Raw genomic sequence first — 17,615 nt, forward strand, 5'->3', positions numbered from 1 at the left:
ACGCACCAAAATACACTGCCTATATTCACTGAGAAATGGAGGAAAATATTCATTTATAAAATGGGCTGTAATCAATTATGCTGAACTCTGTATAATTAATTAATTATTTAAAAAATAAATAAAAAAATAAATAAAAAGATTCACAAAAAAACTAGTAGAATAGTTTTAAAAAGCAAATGCTTGAATGTAAAACTAGATGTAGTTTTGGGTATTAATGGTAAAACAGGGTAACATTTTAATTAATGTTTAAAATACGTAATAAATATTATTAATAATAATAATAATAAACATTTGGAAAATAAATTAAAAAATACATAATACGTATTAAATCCTTTGTCTCCATCTAGTGTACATGTCTATGTAGTTCATTAAAATACTTGATATGAGTGCTACATTTTTATTAGTTTCATATTTCTTGTGTTTTAGTCAAAGTTTAGTTTTCATCAATTAAAATTATTATAAACTATACTAGTTTCATTAAAATGATTCTAAATTACACCAGATTCATTAAAATAATTATGTTCAACTGTTTTTATTAATTTACATGCTTAAAATTAGTAATTTATTATTGATTATTATTAAATGTACTATTTACAAGGATTTTTGGCTTAGTCAAGGTGAAGGAAATGTCATGATATACTCACACTTGTTTAATAAATGTATGAGTTGCTTTCTTCTGCTGAACTCAAAATAAGATATTTTGAAGAATGTTGGAAACCTGTTTCGATTGACTTCCGTAGTAGGAAAGTCAATGGTTACAGGTTAAAAAAAAAAAAAAAACTCTTTAAGGTTTGAAACAAGTAAAGGGCGGGTAGCTTATATGATGATAGAGATTTCATTTTTGAGTGAACTATCCCTTTAGCCTTAGGGCCCTATCATACACCCGGCTCGATGCCCGGCGCAATTGTTGTTTGCTAGTCTCAGCTTGGCGCAAGAGTCGTTTTGACGTGTTGCACCACGCTGTTTAAATAGCAAATGCATTTGCACTCATATGTCCGCCCATATGTGTTTTGGTCTAAAAAGGAGGTGGGTTGAGGCGCACTGCTGACGCGTTGTTATTTTGAGGAACTAAAATAGACTGTTCAATAGACCAGCAGAGAGCAGATCTAAAGCCCAGCGCAGAGCACGTTAGTTGTGCGCCTCACTTACACATCGCTTAATGCACACTGGATGTAAAGCAAAACACAAATATATTTACAGATAATAATGAATTAAAGGAATAAAATATTACAAACATTATTATTTTCTACATAAATATAAACAACACTGCCTCCATGCCATCTCGGGGGGCTTTTTCAGTTTATGCATGACACCTTGCATCTGTATAATGCTATTATTATTAGCAGTTTTATTTATTATATGCAGATTTATATTTGCTTTATTAAAAACAAGCGTGGATTTGTCCACCTGTCAGGTTTAAGACCATATGAGGTTTTATTTGCTAACTTTTAAAGAGTGTATCCGAGCGTATCCGTCCTTAAAAAGTGGATTTGGGCATGCTATTAATGCTTTTGCACCCTTCACTATGGACTTTGCACCTAGATCGTCAAAACAGAGCCCTTAGTGTTTGTGTGTGAGTGCTGAATGTGATGATCAGTCAGTGTTTGTCCTGTAGGTGTCGCTGTGTGTGTGAGTAACGCCAGTAAAGCTGCTCATTACTGATAAAGAGCTGAAGAATGAGGAAGTCACTAAAGCAGACTGATGTAGATCAACACACACACTCATCATTCAGCATCAACAACACACTCAACTCAAGTCACAATGAAGATCCTCCTCATCTTTATCTTGACTTTACAGCTGATCTCAGGTCAGATTTCTTCTCTTTCAGCCACTGGATACTCTGGAGGAAGCCTGATGCTGGACTCTGGGAAACTCTGGATCAGTGACTCTGCTAAATATCTGGCCAAATTACCAGACTGGAGGACAATAATCAATGACAGGAAACATGAGAGATGGATTAATGAAGGAAGATTCACTCTGTTTAAAAACACTGATGGAAACCTCATGATCTTCATCAGAGATCTGAACACAGATGATGCTGGAAGATACGCAGTTGATGTTGAACAGGGGAAGCGTTTATATATGATACTGAATGTGGAAGAAGGTCAGTTTAAAATCAAAGTTTTCTGAATAAATCTATTAATACTTTTAAAGGTTTTAATGATGTGTAATGTTTCAGACTCATGCTGTGATGTGTCCAAGAGAGTGACGGTGAACAGTGGAGAAACTGCTGTCTTCAGCTGTGAATATTCACACAATCAGATTCACCATGCAAAAGTCATATTGAAGCCAGGAAGAGACTCCATTGAGATGATTTACAGCACATTAAATAAGCAAGACAGATTCAGTATTTCTGATGACAAACAGAGAAACTCATTGAGTGTGAGCATTACTGCCGTGACAGCAGATGATGGAGGAGTTTACTTATGTGGAGTTTGGGTCAACAAACACTCGTACAGTTACTACATTATTAATACTGTACATCTGCAGATTATGGGTGAGTAGATCAAACTTTCTCTCATGTCACATATAAAAGTCTTGTGTTTGTGATTGGTGTCATCCTAAAAAGTTTTGCTCTGCTGCTGAATTTAAAAGTCATGATCCCTTTTTACCAAAAATCAAATGAAACGGAAACAAATAACAACTGTGTAAACTAGCGGTGTCTAAACTCAGTTCTGGAGGGCCGCTGTCCTGTTGAGTTCAGCTCCAACTTGCTTCAATGCACCTGCCAGGAAGTTTCTTGTAAGAGCTTGACTAGCTTAATTCAGGTGTGTTTGATTTAGGCCCCGTTTACACTCGTGCGTTTTAGTTTTAAAACGGCTTTTTAGATCAAAAACGATCCGCATCCACACTAGCGTTTCACCTAGCATTTCTGAACATATCTACACCACCAAAAACGTATATCACGTGACCATTCGCGCACTCTGGGCATGTGCGCTCTAGTATAAACAGGAAGCATGCGTCTCGCTCGGCATTTGGTTATTGTTAGTCAACAAACGCAGGTTGAGCAATGAACGCGATGGCAAAGAAAGCAAGAGACGTATTTTTGTGGACAGACGACGAGGTCGAGTTGTTACTAACCGTAAAGCGCCTAAAACAGACAATAGTGCAAATAACGCTCCCATTTCTGTGTCCGTGTCGTTGTTTACAGTGAAGGCTGGTCTGCTGCTCAAGAAACGACTAAAAACCCAACTATTTAGTCTCCACTACACTTCCTAATCTGCAATTGCCTCTCTGAATATCACACTAACTGTACCAAAAATAAAATAAAATAAAAAAAAATACTAGTACTACTAATACTTTCCTTCTTAGACTTTACAGACCTGAAACTTGCCTACAGCACTTATTCATTGTTGCTCTTAGTTGTGTAAATTGCTTCCTTGTCCTTATTTGTAAGTCGCTTTGGATAAAAGCGTCTGCTAAATGACTAAATGTAAATGTAAATGTGCTGTCTTCCGCTAGCGTTAAAGCCATGTGTTATAGTCATGTGATAGGGGCTTGACGAATAAGGGAAGGATAAGCAATGACACAAAAGCCCCAATCAGCTAGCGAATCTCAGCAGCCCCGCCTCCATTTTTAGATGTCCCTGTTTTCCTTCATCCACACTGAGACTGAGCAGCAGCATTTCAGAATCAAAACAGCCTCTCCAGTGTTTCCAAAACGCTCCATTTTCAGCGCTTGAGAACTTCAGTGTAGTGTGGACGGATGGCGTAACCATAGCAAAACGTATGCGTTTTAAAACGAAAACACATTAGAGTAAACAGGGCCTAAGGTTGGAGCTAAACTCTCCAGGAAACCAGCCCTCCAGGACTGAGTGTGGACACCTCTAGTGTAAACAATGAAAATGTAATACTACTTTGTTTGTGTGTTTTCTTTCAGATGTCTCCATGATCTTCAATATTATTGTGTGTGTGACTGTGTTGTTGATTGGTGCATTCACTCTGGCTGTGTGTAAATTAGGACAGGAGAAACAAAGCGATGCTGCAGTTCACACACTGTTACCCACAACCCCCTCTGATGAAACAATCGTCATTTTCCAGAAGCACGCAGAGACTCTCAGTGAAGCTGCAGACGCCTTCATGACAGACGAGGTTTACTCTGATTACACCATGGTCATTTACTACGCTGAACTGAGCTAGTTGCTTTACACCAGAGTTTTTAACACTTTAGTTTACATATTAATGCATCATTATTCATGCAGTTATTATAAAGTTTCACTCAGACTTTTATACACATGTATTATTGTACAGATGTCTTGTGGTCTGTCGAGGCGCTTTAAAGTTTCCACTGCTGCTCGTGTTGCTTCTTTTACATGATTAAAATAATTTGCCATCTCATGTGCTCTGAGGTCATGATGAAGACAGAAATAAAACCCCAAAAGGACGTTTCTAGACGTTTCAGTTTCCACTCCACATAATAACAGCTCTCAAACAGACACAAGTTCAACCAAGTGTTGTGGTTAATCAGGCTGGGCTTGAGAATAATCACTTGCACTCTAATCTAAAGTGTTAATAAGATGATTTTTTGTATTATTCAGCTTATCATTCATGGCATAAGCAATCCTGAAGCATAATAATGCTAGGTTCATGAGGTGTTAAGAGTTTAGTTGAAAACAACATTCATTTTCCTTCAGATTAGTCCCTTTATTCATCATGGGTCGCCACAGCGGAATGAACCGCCAACTATTCCAGCATATGTTTTACACAACGAATGCCCTTTCAGCTGCAATCCAGCAGTGAGAAACATCCATACACACTCATACACACTTTGGCTAATTAAATCATGCACTATGGCTAATTAAGTTCATCAATTCCCCTATAGCGCATGTGTTTGGACTGTGGGGGAAACCTAAACACCCGAAGGAAACCCATGCCAACATTGGGAGAACATGCAAACTCCACACAGAAACACCAACTGACCCAGCCAGGACTCGAACCAGTGACCTTCTTGATGTGAGGTGACATTGCTAACAACTGAGCCACCCTGTTGTTTTTGTACAGTACAAAAGGCCAAACTTTTCAGCCCGCGAAAATATCAATGCCAGTGACTTACGACCCCCAATATTCTCTGAGGTGGTTAGAAATAAAAAAACTTTGCACATATACCAATAAGCCCAAGTCTATTCATCGTTTAATTTTGGCAAATGCCACTTGGAGACCATCCTCCATGTTCAGTTGTGGCCTGTATTTATTTTTAATGTACGTGAGTGCCGTAAAAGTGTCAGAAAGTTTAACCTGGTGCTATAAAATCAATGTGCTGCATCTGACGCTATATAGCGTAATCACTCCAGGGGAAAAATCGTAAGGATGATGGCTTTTATTTGCATGTTGTTTTTCAATGTTTATTGTTAACAATGTTACTATTAAATACTATGTTGTGCTTCAGGAGGTTATGGATAAAATATGGTAATTCTAATAGTTGAATAAAATTTATTTGATTTTTGGAAATTGCCAAGCCCTCCCCACAACCCCCCATGCAGTCCCGACCGCCACTTTGGGAACCACTTGCATAATGGATATAGTAGTGTATATTAATTTGTATCCTGTCATATTTGCTTCAAGTAGAAGTGCAAAGACAGTGCAAAGTTAAGTTGGTGTGTACGTGTGTGTTCTGCGAACTTTGTAATGGCATTGTGTGGGACTCATCACTGCAGAAAGGCTTGAATAAACTCCATTACAAATACATCAAATAAACTCACTTGGTATTTTGACTCATAAACTAGATCTCTGCTTCATTGCTGTCTCTGTCACTGACTGCTCTTTATCTAACAGAGACAGACACGCATGTGGGAATGGTGGGTGGGAAGAAACCAACTCATTTGCATTTAAAGGCACAGGGTACGAAACAGCTACAATGTAATTTTACTCCGAAATGTATTTTGTCAGCAGGGTATAATAAATGATCTGATGGGTATTTTGAGCTGAAACTTTACAGACACATTCTGGAGATGCCAAAGGCTAATCTTACATCTTGTAAACAGGGTAAAATACAGAATGAATACATATGTGTCTTGTAAACCTCATCATGTTCACTGGGTGTCGCTGTGTTAGTGCTGAATCTGATGTCCAGTCAGTGTTTTTCCTGTAGGTGTCACTGTGTATGTGCTGAATGTGTTGATCAGTCAGTGTTTGTCCAGTAGGTGTTGCTGTGTGAGTGAGTCAAGCTGCTCATTACTGATTAAGAACTGAAGAAAGAGGAAGTCAGTAAAGCAGACTGATGTTGAGACAGAGAGATCCACACACACAGATTCACACATCATTCAGCATCAACAACACACTGAAGTTACAATGAAGATCCCGCTCATCATCTTCTTGACTTTACAGCTGATCTCAGGTCAGAGATTTTCTCTTTCAGTCCCGGCAGTAATGATACTGTTTTCTGATTATCAATCTGATCCACAGCTGCGGTAGGATATATTGATGTCACTGGATACTCTGGAGGAAACCTGCTGCTAGATTCTAGGAAACCTTGGCTCAGTGACTTTGCTAAATATATGGCCAAATTACAAGAGTGGAGACCAGCGAAGTGGAGAACAATAATACATAATAAGAAACATCTTAAATGGATTAATGAAGGAAGATTCACTCTGTTTTCTGGCAATAATGGATATCTCATGATCTTCATCAGAGATCTGAATCTATCTGACGAAGGAGAATACAGGATTAGAGTTCAAGACCAGTATGACTTTTATATGACTTTGAAAATTAAAGAAGGTCAGTTTAGGATCAGAATTTTTGAATAATAACTGATGAAATCTTTAATATATATTAAAAAAAAAATCTTTATTGTGGAAATTACAGATTCTTGTTGCAAAGATCCCACGAGAGTGATGGTGAAGAGTGGAGAAACTGCCAGCTTCAACTGTAAATATTCACAGAGTCGTTTTAATTCTGAAGTCATATTCAAAGCACAACAAAGTTCAATTGAAGAGCTTAAGTACACCAGATGGAACAGTGGAGCAAAGTTTACTATTTCAAATGACAGAGAGAAAAACCTCTTCAGTGTGAAAATTACTGCTGTTAATTCATTTGATGGAGCAGTTTATTTATGTGGAATTCACCAATACCACCAATTATACAGTTACTACAATATTAATACTGTACAACTGCATGTTATTAGTAAGTAAAATAAAATTACATCTTGTTTTAAATTTCTGAAATCTGCATGTGATTTGATGATGTCTGTGATTGACAGCTAAAGTGGGCGTGTCTACAGTGATTGGCTACTCAGGAGCTGCTCTGATGATCAAGTGTAAACATCCTCAACACAAAACCAAGACCAGATACATCTGTAAAGAATCATCAGCTGGATGTTCAGAAGAATGGAGGAAGAATGGAGATGTTTCTGTAGATGACGACAGCAGAGCAGGAGTCTTGATGGTGTTTTTTAGAGAGCTGAAAGCTGCAGATGCAGGAACATACAGGTGTGGAGTGAAGGACTCTGAATATACTGAGAGATTCACTCAACTTCAGCTCAACATCAGACACGGTGAGGAAAATACAGATACTAATGACAAATCCCTTTAAAATCAAAATGTATGTTCTTTAGGTGTAAGTATCAATATGTTGGTCTTAAGGTAATCTATAATCTAGTGGGCTCCAAAACAGCGGTTAGGGGCATTTAGAAGATCTTAAGATTTGTCAATTCCGGCAAAATGAATCAACAAATGTTTTGACGTTACCTCATACCTCAGTTTCTAATGAAATCTTCTGACCTCTAGTATTGGATAAGTCCCATCCTCTTCAAGAATTTCAAATGCTGAAATCAGCCATTTATTCACATCAGATAGTGCTCAAACGTAAACACTTGCAAATATAAGACAATAATAAATGATCTGGCCTCCATCTTATTTTTAAAATGGCATGTGCCATGTCTAGCCCTCATGGGAAAATTGCCTAAGAACATACAAAGTTAGCATGCAGTGAACAAAGAGAACCAAAATTCAGTGTGTATACTCATTTGGTGACCCAGGTAGGGAAATAGGACTTCCTTTGAGGTGAATGAAGTCTCCTGTCATGTTGTCTTTATGTTTCAGTGGAGATTACATTAAACATTGAATAAAAATACACATTTCAAAGCACTTCTCGGGACTTCTAACCTGCATGTTTTGAGAATCTGTTCTCACTTCCTTTTATTTTGATTTGTAGATGCAAAATATCCCAAAGTCATGAAAGAATCTGTTCAGCTTGATGGAGAAGTAAAGATCAGCTGTCAGATCCTAGAGGAACAGAAAGTTCATTTCAGTTATTTCTGCAAAGAGGATGATCATAAAAAGTGCCAGAAAACAAGAGCATCTGAAGAGCCTCAAAGGACTCCTGCAGGATCTGTGGGAAGTGAAGAGAGAGTTTTCACAGTGAGCATCAGTAATGTGAGTGTCAGAGATGCTGGAGTTTACTGGTGTGGAGCAGAAACCAGAGACACACATCTGACCTTCATCTCCCTGACCACTAAAATCCAGCTCAGCATCATCAGTGAGTCCATTCAGATGAAGAGTAATGAAGCCATCAAACATTTACTGTGTATAGAGGTCATATTGGCATGGATGTTGAACTAATATTTGTGATTGACAGCTAAAGTGGGCGTGTCTACAGTAATTGGCTCCTCAGGAGCTACTCTGATGATCAAGTGTGAACATCCTCAACACAAAACCAACACCAAATACATCTGTAAAGAATCATCAGCTGGATGTTCAGAAGAATGGAGGAAGAATGGAGATGTTTCTGTAGATGACGACAGCAGAGCAGGAGTCTTGATGGTGTTTTTTAGAGAGCTGAAAGCTGCAGATGCAGGAACATACAGATGTGGAGTGAAGGACTCTGAATATACTGAGAGATTCACTCAACTTCAGCTCAAAGTCAGACACGGTGAGGAAACAGCAGATACTTTAACTTGTGTAAATACATTTATCAGCTACTTTATTAGGTACTGTACACCTGTTTATCTGCTTTTTAACACAGATATTTAATCATGCAGTCTGAATAGTATATCAATGCATTTAGGCATGTAGAAAGGAAAAAAGGAAAAGCGGCTTGTGGAAGTGATCAACATGACCTGCTGAAAGTCTCAGTAGTTAACACTGCCGCCTCACAGCTAGAAGGTCACTGGTTCGAGTCCCGGCTGGGTCAGTTGGCGATTCTGTGTATAGTTTGCATGTTCTCCCTGTGTTAGAGTGGGTTTCCTCCGGTTGCTCCGGTTTCCCCCACAGTCCAAACACATGCACTAAAGGGGAGTTGATGAACTAAACTGGCCGTACTGTATGAGTGTGTGTGTGTGTGTGAATGAGAGAGTGTTTCCCAAAACTGGGTTGCAGCTGGAAGGGCGTCCGCTGTGTAAAACATATGCTGGAATAGTTGGCAGTTCATTCTGCTGTGGTAAAATAATGGACTAAGCAGAAGGAAAATGAATGAATTTGATACTTTGGTCTGATTATTTCAGAAGTGTAGACTGGTTCAAGACTAGTTCAACACTGCCGCCTCACAGCTAGAAGGTCGCTGGTTCGAGTCCCGGCTGGGTCAGTTGGCGTTTCTGTGCAGAGTTTGCATGTTCTCCACGTGTTGGCATGGGTTTCCTCCTGGTGCTCAGGTTTCCCCCACAGTCCAAACACATGCGCTATAGGGGAATTGATTAATTAAACTGGCCGTACTATATGAGTGTGTGTGTGAATGAGAGAGTGTAAGGGTGTTTCCCAAAACTGGGTTGAAGCTGGAAGGGCGTCCGCTGTGTAAAACATATGCTGGAATAGTTGGCAGTTCATTCTTCTGTGGTAAAATAATGGACTAAGCAGAAGGAAAACGAACGAATGGTGTTGGATACTTTGGTCTGAGCATTTCAGAAATGAAGACTAGTTCAGTTGTTAAATTGTTGTCTGTTACTCAAATAAGGGCATCTTAGATGCTCAGCTTTTCCAGCCTTGAAGCAGTAGTAAATGCCGTAGTACACATATGCCACTTCAGTCAGTTCACACTGACTCAACAACCTGGACAATAGAAGACTGACCAAAAGTAAAGAGGTTGCCTGGGTTGAGGAGTCTAATTTCTGCTGCGACACAACAGAGGCACATATCTGGGAAAGGGTATGGAAAACTTCTACAACATTAAAGGTGCCAATGAATAGAATAAATGCAAGTATGAAAGCACCAAGTCTCTTCTTAGAGTTTTCAATGGCAATACTGAGCCATAGAAAGAGTGGCCTCAGTCAGGTAGGAGACTTGATGGAGGCCTAATGACTCTGAAAGAGCGCCAGAGACCATAAGAAACAAATCTTTCTGGTCTGATGAACCTATAATTGAGCTCTTCTCTTGACTCTTGGGCTGCTTCTCAATTTGCGTTCCTCAGTGGTCTTGCGTCCTCGTGTTCTCGTGTAAACTCATTATCAGTTGCCAAAGTTCAGTTTCAATACTCAAGACCATAAGAACGGAGGACACGTGTACTTTCCCGGATGTGATCTGGATATCGAGAACGCACCAATGCAGACTTGAGCACTGAACATACACTTTTATAAAAGTCCACGAAGTCGTTGCGACTGGAGATGGGAAGCGCAGCTTGTCATATTGACCTCATTCTAAAATGCGGAAGTGCGCCTGTTTTCGCGATTGGCTTAGAACTTCCGATTCAGTCGCCCATCGGAGAAATGACTAGGAATAATAAACGGCAGAAAACGGTCAAACTACTTGCCCCACGAACAAATGTTTGCATGACTACACAGACCAAGTAGAATAATATAATAAGAAAATATCAAATTGCAACATCAAGCAGCGTAACGAGCAGTTTTTAATGTCTAAAAATGAATGGAAGTGAATGAGACCGGAAGTCTCAAGCCAAAAACGTTCAAATGGCAGCGCCCACTCGTCTGCGAAGAATAAGGTCAATAGACTTATTATTAAAGTTTAGAGACTTAACTTATTTATCACAGGAGTTTCCCTAAATGAAACAGTGAATATAAACATCACCATGGACATCTTAATAAAGGATTGAACACATTAAGGATGTTTGTTTGCTGAAATTCGTTTTAAAATCTGTTTTATTTTGTATTGTGCAGCGTATATTTGTAAAGTCCTTATGCAGAGTATATATTGTGAAAAGGGGTAAAACAATAAATCGTTGTATGAATGCTGTAATGTTTAAATAATTTACCATTAAAAACATGTGAAGGTCATGTGACCATCAGGAAGAACGCAGCATCTCATTTCTCACAGGACGCGTTCTCTGTTCTCACGGTCTCCTGAGTTTGTTGTTCCGAGATGACCTGGCAAGACCGCTCTCCACAAGAACGCAGGTCTGCATTCTTGGAATTGAGAAACAGCCTTGGTCTGGATTAAACCAGTGATGGTTAATCAGCTGACCAATACAATCCCTACAGTGATCATGGTAATGCAGCATCAGCTGTGGTGTGTTTTTCAGCATCAGGAACTGGGAGACTTTTCAGGATGAGGATGCTCAGCTGAATGTAGCAATAAACACACTCTCAGTCTGACTGTGAGATCACAAGTTTCCAGTTTCGAGACCTCAATCCAGCATAGCAACTTTGAGATGTGCAGCAATAACAGATTCACTAGGTGCTGCAACTACTTGATGCTCTCATGACAATACAGAGCAAATCTTGATCTTAGCAAGGTGTACCAAATAAAGTGGCTATTGAGTGTGTAAAATAATTGTTCTGAACTGTTTGTATTATTTTCTTATTTCTAATCATTTAAAGATGCAATCTTCATAAATAAAACTACTCGTCTTGGTGGAGAAGTGAACATCAGCTGTCAGACCCCAGAAGAGCATATTGCTTATTTTTGTAAAGAGGATGATAATGACTGCTATAATCGCATCCGGCAAAACTTCAGCTCAGCTGAAGAACCACAGATGAATCCTGCAGAATTTGTGAGCATCAGTAATGTGAGTGTCAGAGATGCTGGAGTTTACTGGTGTGGAGCAGAAACCAGAGACACACATCTGACCTTCATCTCCCTGACCACTAAAATCCAGCTCAGCGTCATCAGTGAGTCCATTCAGATGATCCTGGAGTGAATACAGTCTGTTCACCATCATCTGTGTGTTAAATGTGTGTGTTTGTGTGCAGTGTCTCCAGTAGTGAGACGTGAAGGAGAATCTGCTCAGATCTTCTGCCCTTATAATTCAATCTATCAATCAAAGTCAAAGTCTCTCTGTAAGGGGAAGTGCTCCACTAGAGACACACGTCCTCTGGATGAGACTGTGAGAGAAGAGAAAGAGAGACTGACTCTGCATGAAGACGTCACAGCAAGCGTCTTCACCGGGACCATCACTGGACTGACAGCAGAGGATGCTGGGAAATACTGGTGCGCAGTGACATTAGACAGAGAGCTGAATTATCTTTACACTCATCTGATGGTCATCATCAAGCAGGGTGAGGAAGCTTCACACGTCTGAATGTGGAAAACTAGGCCTGTCCACTGATGTTCTTGCGTTTCTGCTCATTTCCAGAGCTGAGCTTGACTAAGTATGAAGGAGACGACGTGTCCATCCAGTGCAGACATCATGATGGAGATCAGAAAAGCTTCTGCAGAGCACATGAAGCCTCCGCGTGTGTGAAGGATGGAGATTCACTGGAGACCATCAGAGATGCTCGATTCTCTATCAGTGATGAAGCGTCTGCTGGAGTCTTTACTGTCAACATCACTGATCTGAGAGCAGACGACTCTGGGGTTTACTGGTGTGGAGCTCACGTCATCACTAAAGTCAACCTCACGGTTAAAAAGAGTAAGTACTGTCTTTACTTTTAAAGTATACTGATATGCTGCAGATTATGTCAGATTTTTCTTTAAGTAGTTGAAAATTCTGTAATTAATTACTCACCCTTATGTCATCACAATCCCTTAAGATAACCGAGGTCCTGACTCTCAGTGGTCATTAAAAATCCCAGGATGTCTTTCGAAAAAGAGTAGGGGTTTAACCCTGGCATCCTGGCCAAATCTGCCCAATGGCCTCTGTCCATCATGGCCTCCTAACCCTCCCCTTATCATAATTGGCTTCATCACTCTGTCTCCTCTACACCAATCAGCTGGTGTGTGGTGTGCGGTCTGGCACAAAATGGTCATCCAGGTGGATGCTGCACACTGGTGCTGGATGAAGGAGATTTCCCCCTATGTGTAAAGCACTTTGAGTGCCCAGAAAAAGCACTATATAAATATATGGGATTATTATTATTATTATCATTATTATTATTGTTATTATTATTATTATTATTATTTATTTTGATTTTCTTACTGTAACCGTAGTTAAAATGAGGGAAAACTCCAAATTTAACTAAAAAATGCAACAAATAGATAATAGTTAATAGTCACTAGTTCTCTATTGTCCATTCTGGACTATATTATTGGTTTTGGTGATGATTAGCATCAGTATGACTCTTGACCTCACAGATAATGTTAGGTTAAAGATTAAACCGTTCAGCAGGCGGTTGAGCTGTTTTGGATTTCCTCCGTTTATAAAAGCAGAAGTGAAACAAACACAACAGCCACAAATAGACGACTGGAAACTCACAGATGCAAAAGATGTTTCATTGTTTCAAGCTAAAAAATCCAGCAGACTTTATTTATATGCATATTTATGTGTGATTAAATGTGTTTATTGTTGTATTTGCAGGTGTTTTTGCCAGAACCCTGATCTCTTGTGTCAGCGTGACTCTGCTGTTGACAGGAGCTTCAGTTCTGTTGTTTTATATATCAGGATTCATCAAGAAACGAGGTGAAGAGTTAACGCTCTGCTGCTCTTCTGTGACCTGCTGCTCTTTTACTTTCTCATATTTAAATATCATCGTCATCAGTTCATGCACATTCTCATCTGATTTCCTGGAAGAGTTGCTTTTATTTTTATATGTACAGCAGCTAATTTGAGTTTTTTCCGTTCTAATTCGGGAAGAGGGTGGCATGGTGGCTCAGTGGTTAGCACTGTGGCCTCACAGCAAGAAGGACACTAGTCAGTTCAGGCTGGGTCAGTTGGCATTTCTGTGCGGAGTTTGCATGTTCTCCCTGCGTTGGCATGGGTTTCCTCCAGGGGGCTCTGTTTTCCCACACAGTCCAAACACAAGCGCTTTAGGGGAATTGATGAACTAAATTGGCCTTAGTGTTAGTATGTGAGTGTGTATGGGTGTTTCCCAGAACTGGGTTGCAGCTGTAAGGGCATCCGCTGTGTAAAACATATGCTGGTTCACCAACGTAGTCTAAAATAAAGACTGAGCCAGGGAAAATTGAATGAATGAATAATTCTGGAAGACCCATCAGTACCATTCCAATCTGACAAAAACATCCCAACCCAATCCCATCTGATTAATGCAGCTTTACTGTATTGTTGTATATTCTGGCTTTTCATATCAGTTTTCCTCTGGTTTTATTCCACAGATCGTCATTCGTCCTCAGTGACAGAGACGAGCCGTGGAGAGGTGAGGATTGATTTTATAATGAAGTTCATTGTATATTTTGCTGACTGTGCTTTCCACTTGAAGCAGAACTAGATTTCAGATTGCAGATCTTGTGGTTTGCTTTAAAGCACATTTCATATGCAGTGCTCATTTAAAGTAGTGCAGATAGAAAGCTTAAAATGTCTGAAAAAGAAAAAAAAGCTAAAGCAGAGAATTGTAAAAAAAAAAAAAAGATAATAATTTAGAATAAATACTATTATGATATATTAAATAACATAACATTGCAATGAAATAATAATAATAAAATACATTGAAATGTACTTGAAAATAATGAAAATATCTAAAAAACACTCAAAATAAAACTAAATAAGAGGTAAATGTTTGATCATTTACAATGCAAAACAAAAACATAATATTATACACTTTGAACAATTACGAAATCAGAGTTTGTTATGCAAAATTATAATAATTATAATAATAATATTAATAATAATAATAATAATTATTATTATTATTATTATTGTAACACTTAATTATAACACTGTTGTAATTAAATAATAATAATAATAATAATAATAATAATTATTATTATTATTATTATTATTATTATTATTGTTGTTGTTGTTGATATTTTTATTATTGTTGCTATTATTATTATTAATATTATTATTTATTATTATGTTTGTTGTTGTTGTTGTTGTTGTTGTTGTTGTTTTTGTTGTTGTTGTTGTTGCTAATATTATTTTTTATTATTGTTGCTATTATTATTATTATAATTATTATAATAATAATAATTATTATTATTATTATTATTGATATTATTATTATTATTATTATTATTATTATTATTGTTATTATTATTATTATTATTGTTATTATTATTATTATTATTATTATTATTATTATTATTATTATTATTGTTATTATTGTTGTTGTTATTATTATTAAGCAAATTTCTTATAAAGTGGTAATTCAAAGTGACGTGCATAAAAAGGATGAAAAGAATAATCACAAAATGATCCCTTATCACATTTTTATAAGTATAGCTATTATTTGTATTAATATTATTATTTGAATTATTATTACTATTATAATTATTGTTGTTATTATTATTGTTATAGTTTTTATTATTGTTATGATTATTATTATTAGTAGTATTATTATTGATGATATTATTATAATAATTATTATTATTATTATTATTATTATTATTATTATTATTATATTGCTATTATCATTATTATTGCTATTATCATTATTATTAATAATAATATTAGTAATATTAATAATAAATCAAAATATACAAATGATTAAAATGTATATTATTGCATTCTAAATAATTCTATTACATTTTATATTAATCAGTTAAATAAAGTGTAATTAACAAAATTAATTCATTTATAATCTTTATTTAGCAATTAAGATAACACAACACTGAAATTTGCTGACGTGTTGATGAAAATCAATGCTGTGCTTCTCTCTTAGCACATATTTATTGTAATATAAATCACAGACTTTGCGATTTCCCTTTAATTTGTGCATCAGTTTCCCTTTGTCCTTTGTTTTCAGGCTTCTCAAGCTGCGTGTAAATATGAGAACATCACATACGTCAAACAGCATTTAGCATCAGGAACTGAGGAGACTGTGTTATATTCCACTGTTAATCGTCCCACAGACTCTTCTGACGCACACGAAATGCTCTATTCAACAGTACAGCTTCCCAAAAACTCCTCTGACGAGATCCTGTACTCTTCTGTCCATTTCCAGAAGCACAAAGAGTCTGACAGTGAAGCGGAAGTCTTCCTGAATGATGAGCTTTACTGTGATTACACCACGGTCAGACAGCAGTCCTGATCACAGTCTGATTTGATGAACACTAGAGACACCTGCTGGACAAAACCCTGTAAATACAGCAAAACATGCGTAAAAAATGACTTTTTTTACACTGCATAACCTATTAGACTCACTTAGCTTTTCATCTAACATAAAAAAAAATAATTAATCAATTTTCAAGACTTAAAGGGATTTAATTCCTATAGTGTGTGTCTACAGTGTGTGAATCTCTCCAGCACCTCTAATGGATAACAGTAATGAATTGTATTTGTTCTAATTAGACTTGATCAAATCAGTCTGCAGAAACACTTTGATTGACATTCTCCGGCTGTACGTGTCATCAGAGGGGGAAAGCCCCGCCCACTAGTGCACATCTCTGCATCTCATTAGCATAAACGGCAGCCCTGAGTGAGAAGCAGCCGTCTGTCCATTAACCATAAGAGTGTGTGAGCTGCTGAAGATGATCTCAGCATAGACTAAGAGCATTATAGATTTGTAACTTTAGATAAACAGCGACAGGAGCTGACAGAAGCATGAAGCACACAGGCAGACCAGACCAGCACGGATTATGCTAGTCCTGTTTTGAATCTGCCACTGCAGTAGGTAGTGCTGTCGCCTCACAGCAAGAAGGTCGCTATTTCGTGCCTCGGCTGCATCAGTTGGGATTCCTGTGTGGAGTTTGCATGTTCTCCCTGTGATGGTGTGGGTTTCCACCTGGTGCTCCGATTTCCCTCACAGTCCAAACACATGCATTATAGGTGAATTGGGTGAGCTAAATTGTCTGTAGTGTATGAGTGTGAATGAGTGTGTATGGGTGTTTCCCAGTAATGGGTTAGAGCTGTAAGGACATCCGCTACATAAAACATAGACTGGATAAGTTGGCGGTTCATTCCGCTGTGGCGACCACAGATTAACAAAGGAACTAAGCCGAAAAGAAAATAAATGAATGAATTAATGTATATATATATATATATATATATATTTTTTTTTTTTTTTTTTTTCTATTAAAATTTTTCTATATGTATTTTTTATTTCATTTTATCTCCCAACTTAAACTGAATACTGAGTAGGGGGCGGGGCTTTCTTTTTGCATAGCATTCCCTCATATATCAAACTAAAGATGAGAGGGGCGTGGCTAAAAATATTGCATTTGAAGCGTCAAGCTGACGTCAACAGAGACGGAGCCAATCCAAAGTAAAACACTTACCACACATTTGTTTTTTCAGTGAATTAACTTGCACAGATTATCTGTTTAACTAAAGAATATCAGTGTGCACTAGCAAAATAAACATTGTGAGTTTTGATTTCACGCTTTCATTATTGACACCTATTGATAGAATTGTTAAAGACTGAGACAATCAGGGATACAAACCAATAAACCAGTCAATGTCAAC

The 17,615-nt window shown here is 37.7% G+C and overlaps 1 protein-coding gene across 2 annotated transcripts; it reads left to right on the plus strand.

The window, feature by feature from the left end:
- The first annotated feature begins 351 nt into the window (after positions 1-351).
- nilt48 (novel immunoglobulin-like transcript 48) lies at positions 352-17,178 on the plus strand. Of its 2 annotated transcripts, none has more exons than XM_087237862.1 (12): positions 352-628; positions 925-2,104; positions 2,180-2,497; positions 7,195-7,488; positions 8,148-8,471; positions 8,571-8,864; positions 11,698-11,988; positions 12,070-12,375; positions 12,453-12,728; positions 13,614-13,715; positions 14,369-14,409; positions 15,958-17,178. In XM_087237862.1, exons 2-12 carry the CDS (start codon positions 1,762-1,764, stop codon positions 16,240-16,242), a joined length of 2,874 nt encoding a protein of 957 aa, XP_087093988.1. In that variant the 5' UTR covers positions 352-628; positions 925-1,761; the 3' UTR covers positions 16,243-17,178. The 2 variants fall into 2 exon arrangements, with proteins under 2 accessions (XP_087093988.1, XP_087093987.1); XM_087237861.1 differs by lacking the exons at positions 352-628; positions 925-2,104; positions 2,180-2,497 and adding exons at positions 6,145-6,333; positions 6,402-6,713; positions 6,801-7,118.
- Positions 17,179-17,615: the final 437 nt, after the last annotated feature.

Source organism: Danio rerio, chromosome 1 (assembly GCF_052040795.2).
Source record: "Danio rerio strain M-AB ecotype USA chromosome 1, GRCz13ab, whole genome shotgun sequence".
In the NCBI taxonomy this organism is placed as follows: domain Eukaryota; kingdom Metazoa; phylum Chordata; class Actinopteri; order Cypriniformes; family Danionidae; genus Danio; species Danio rerio.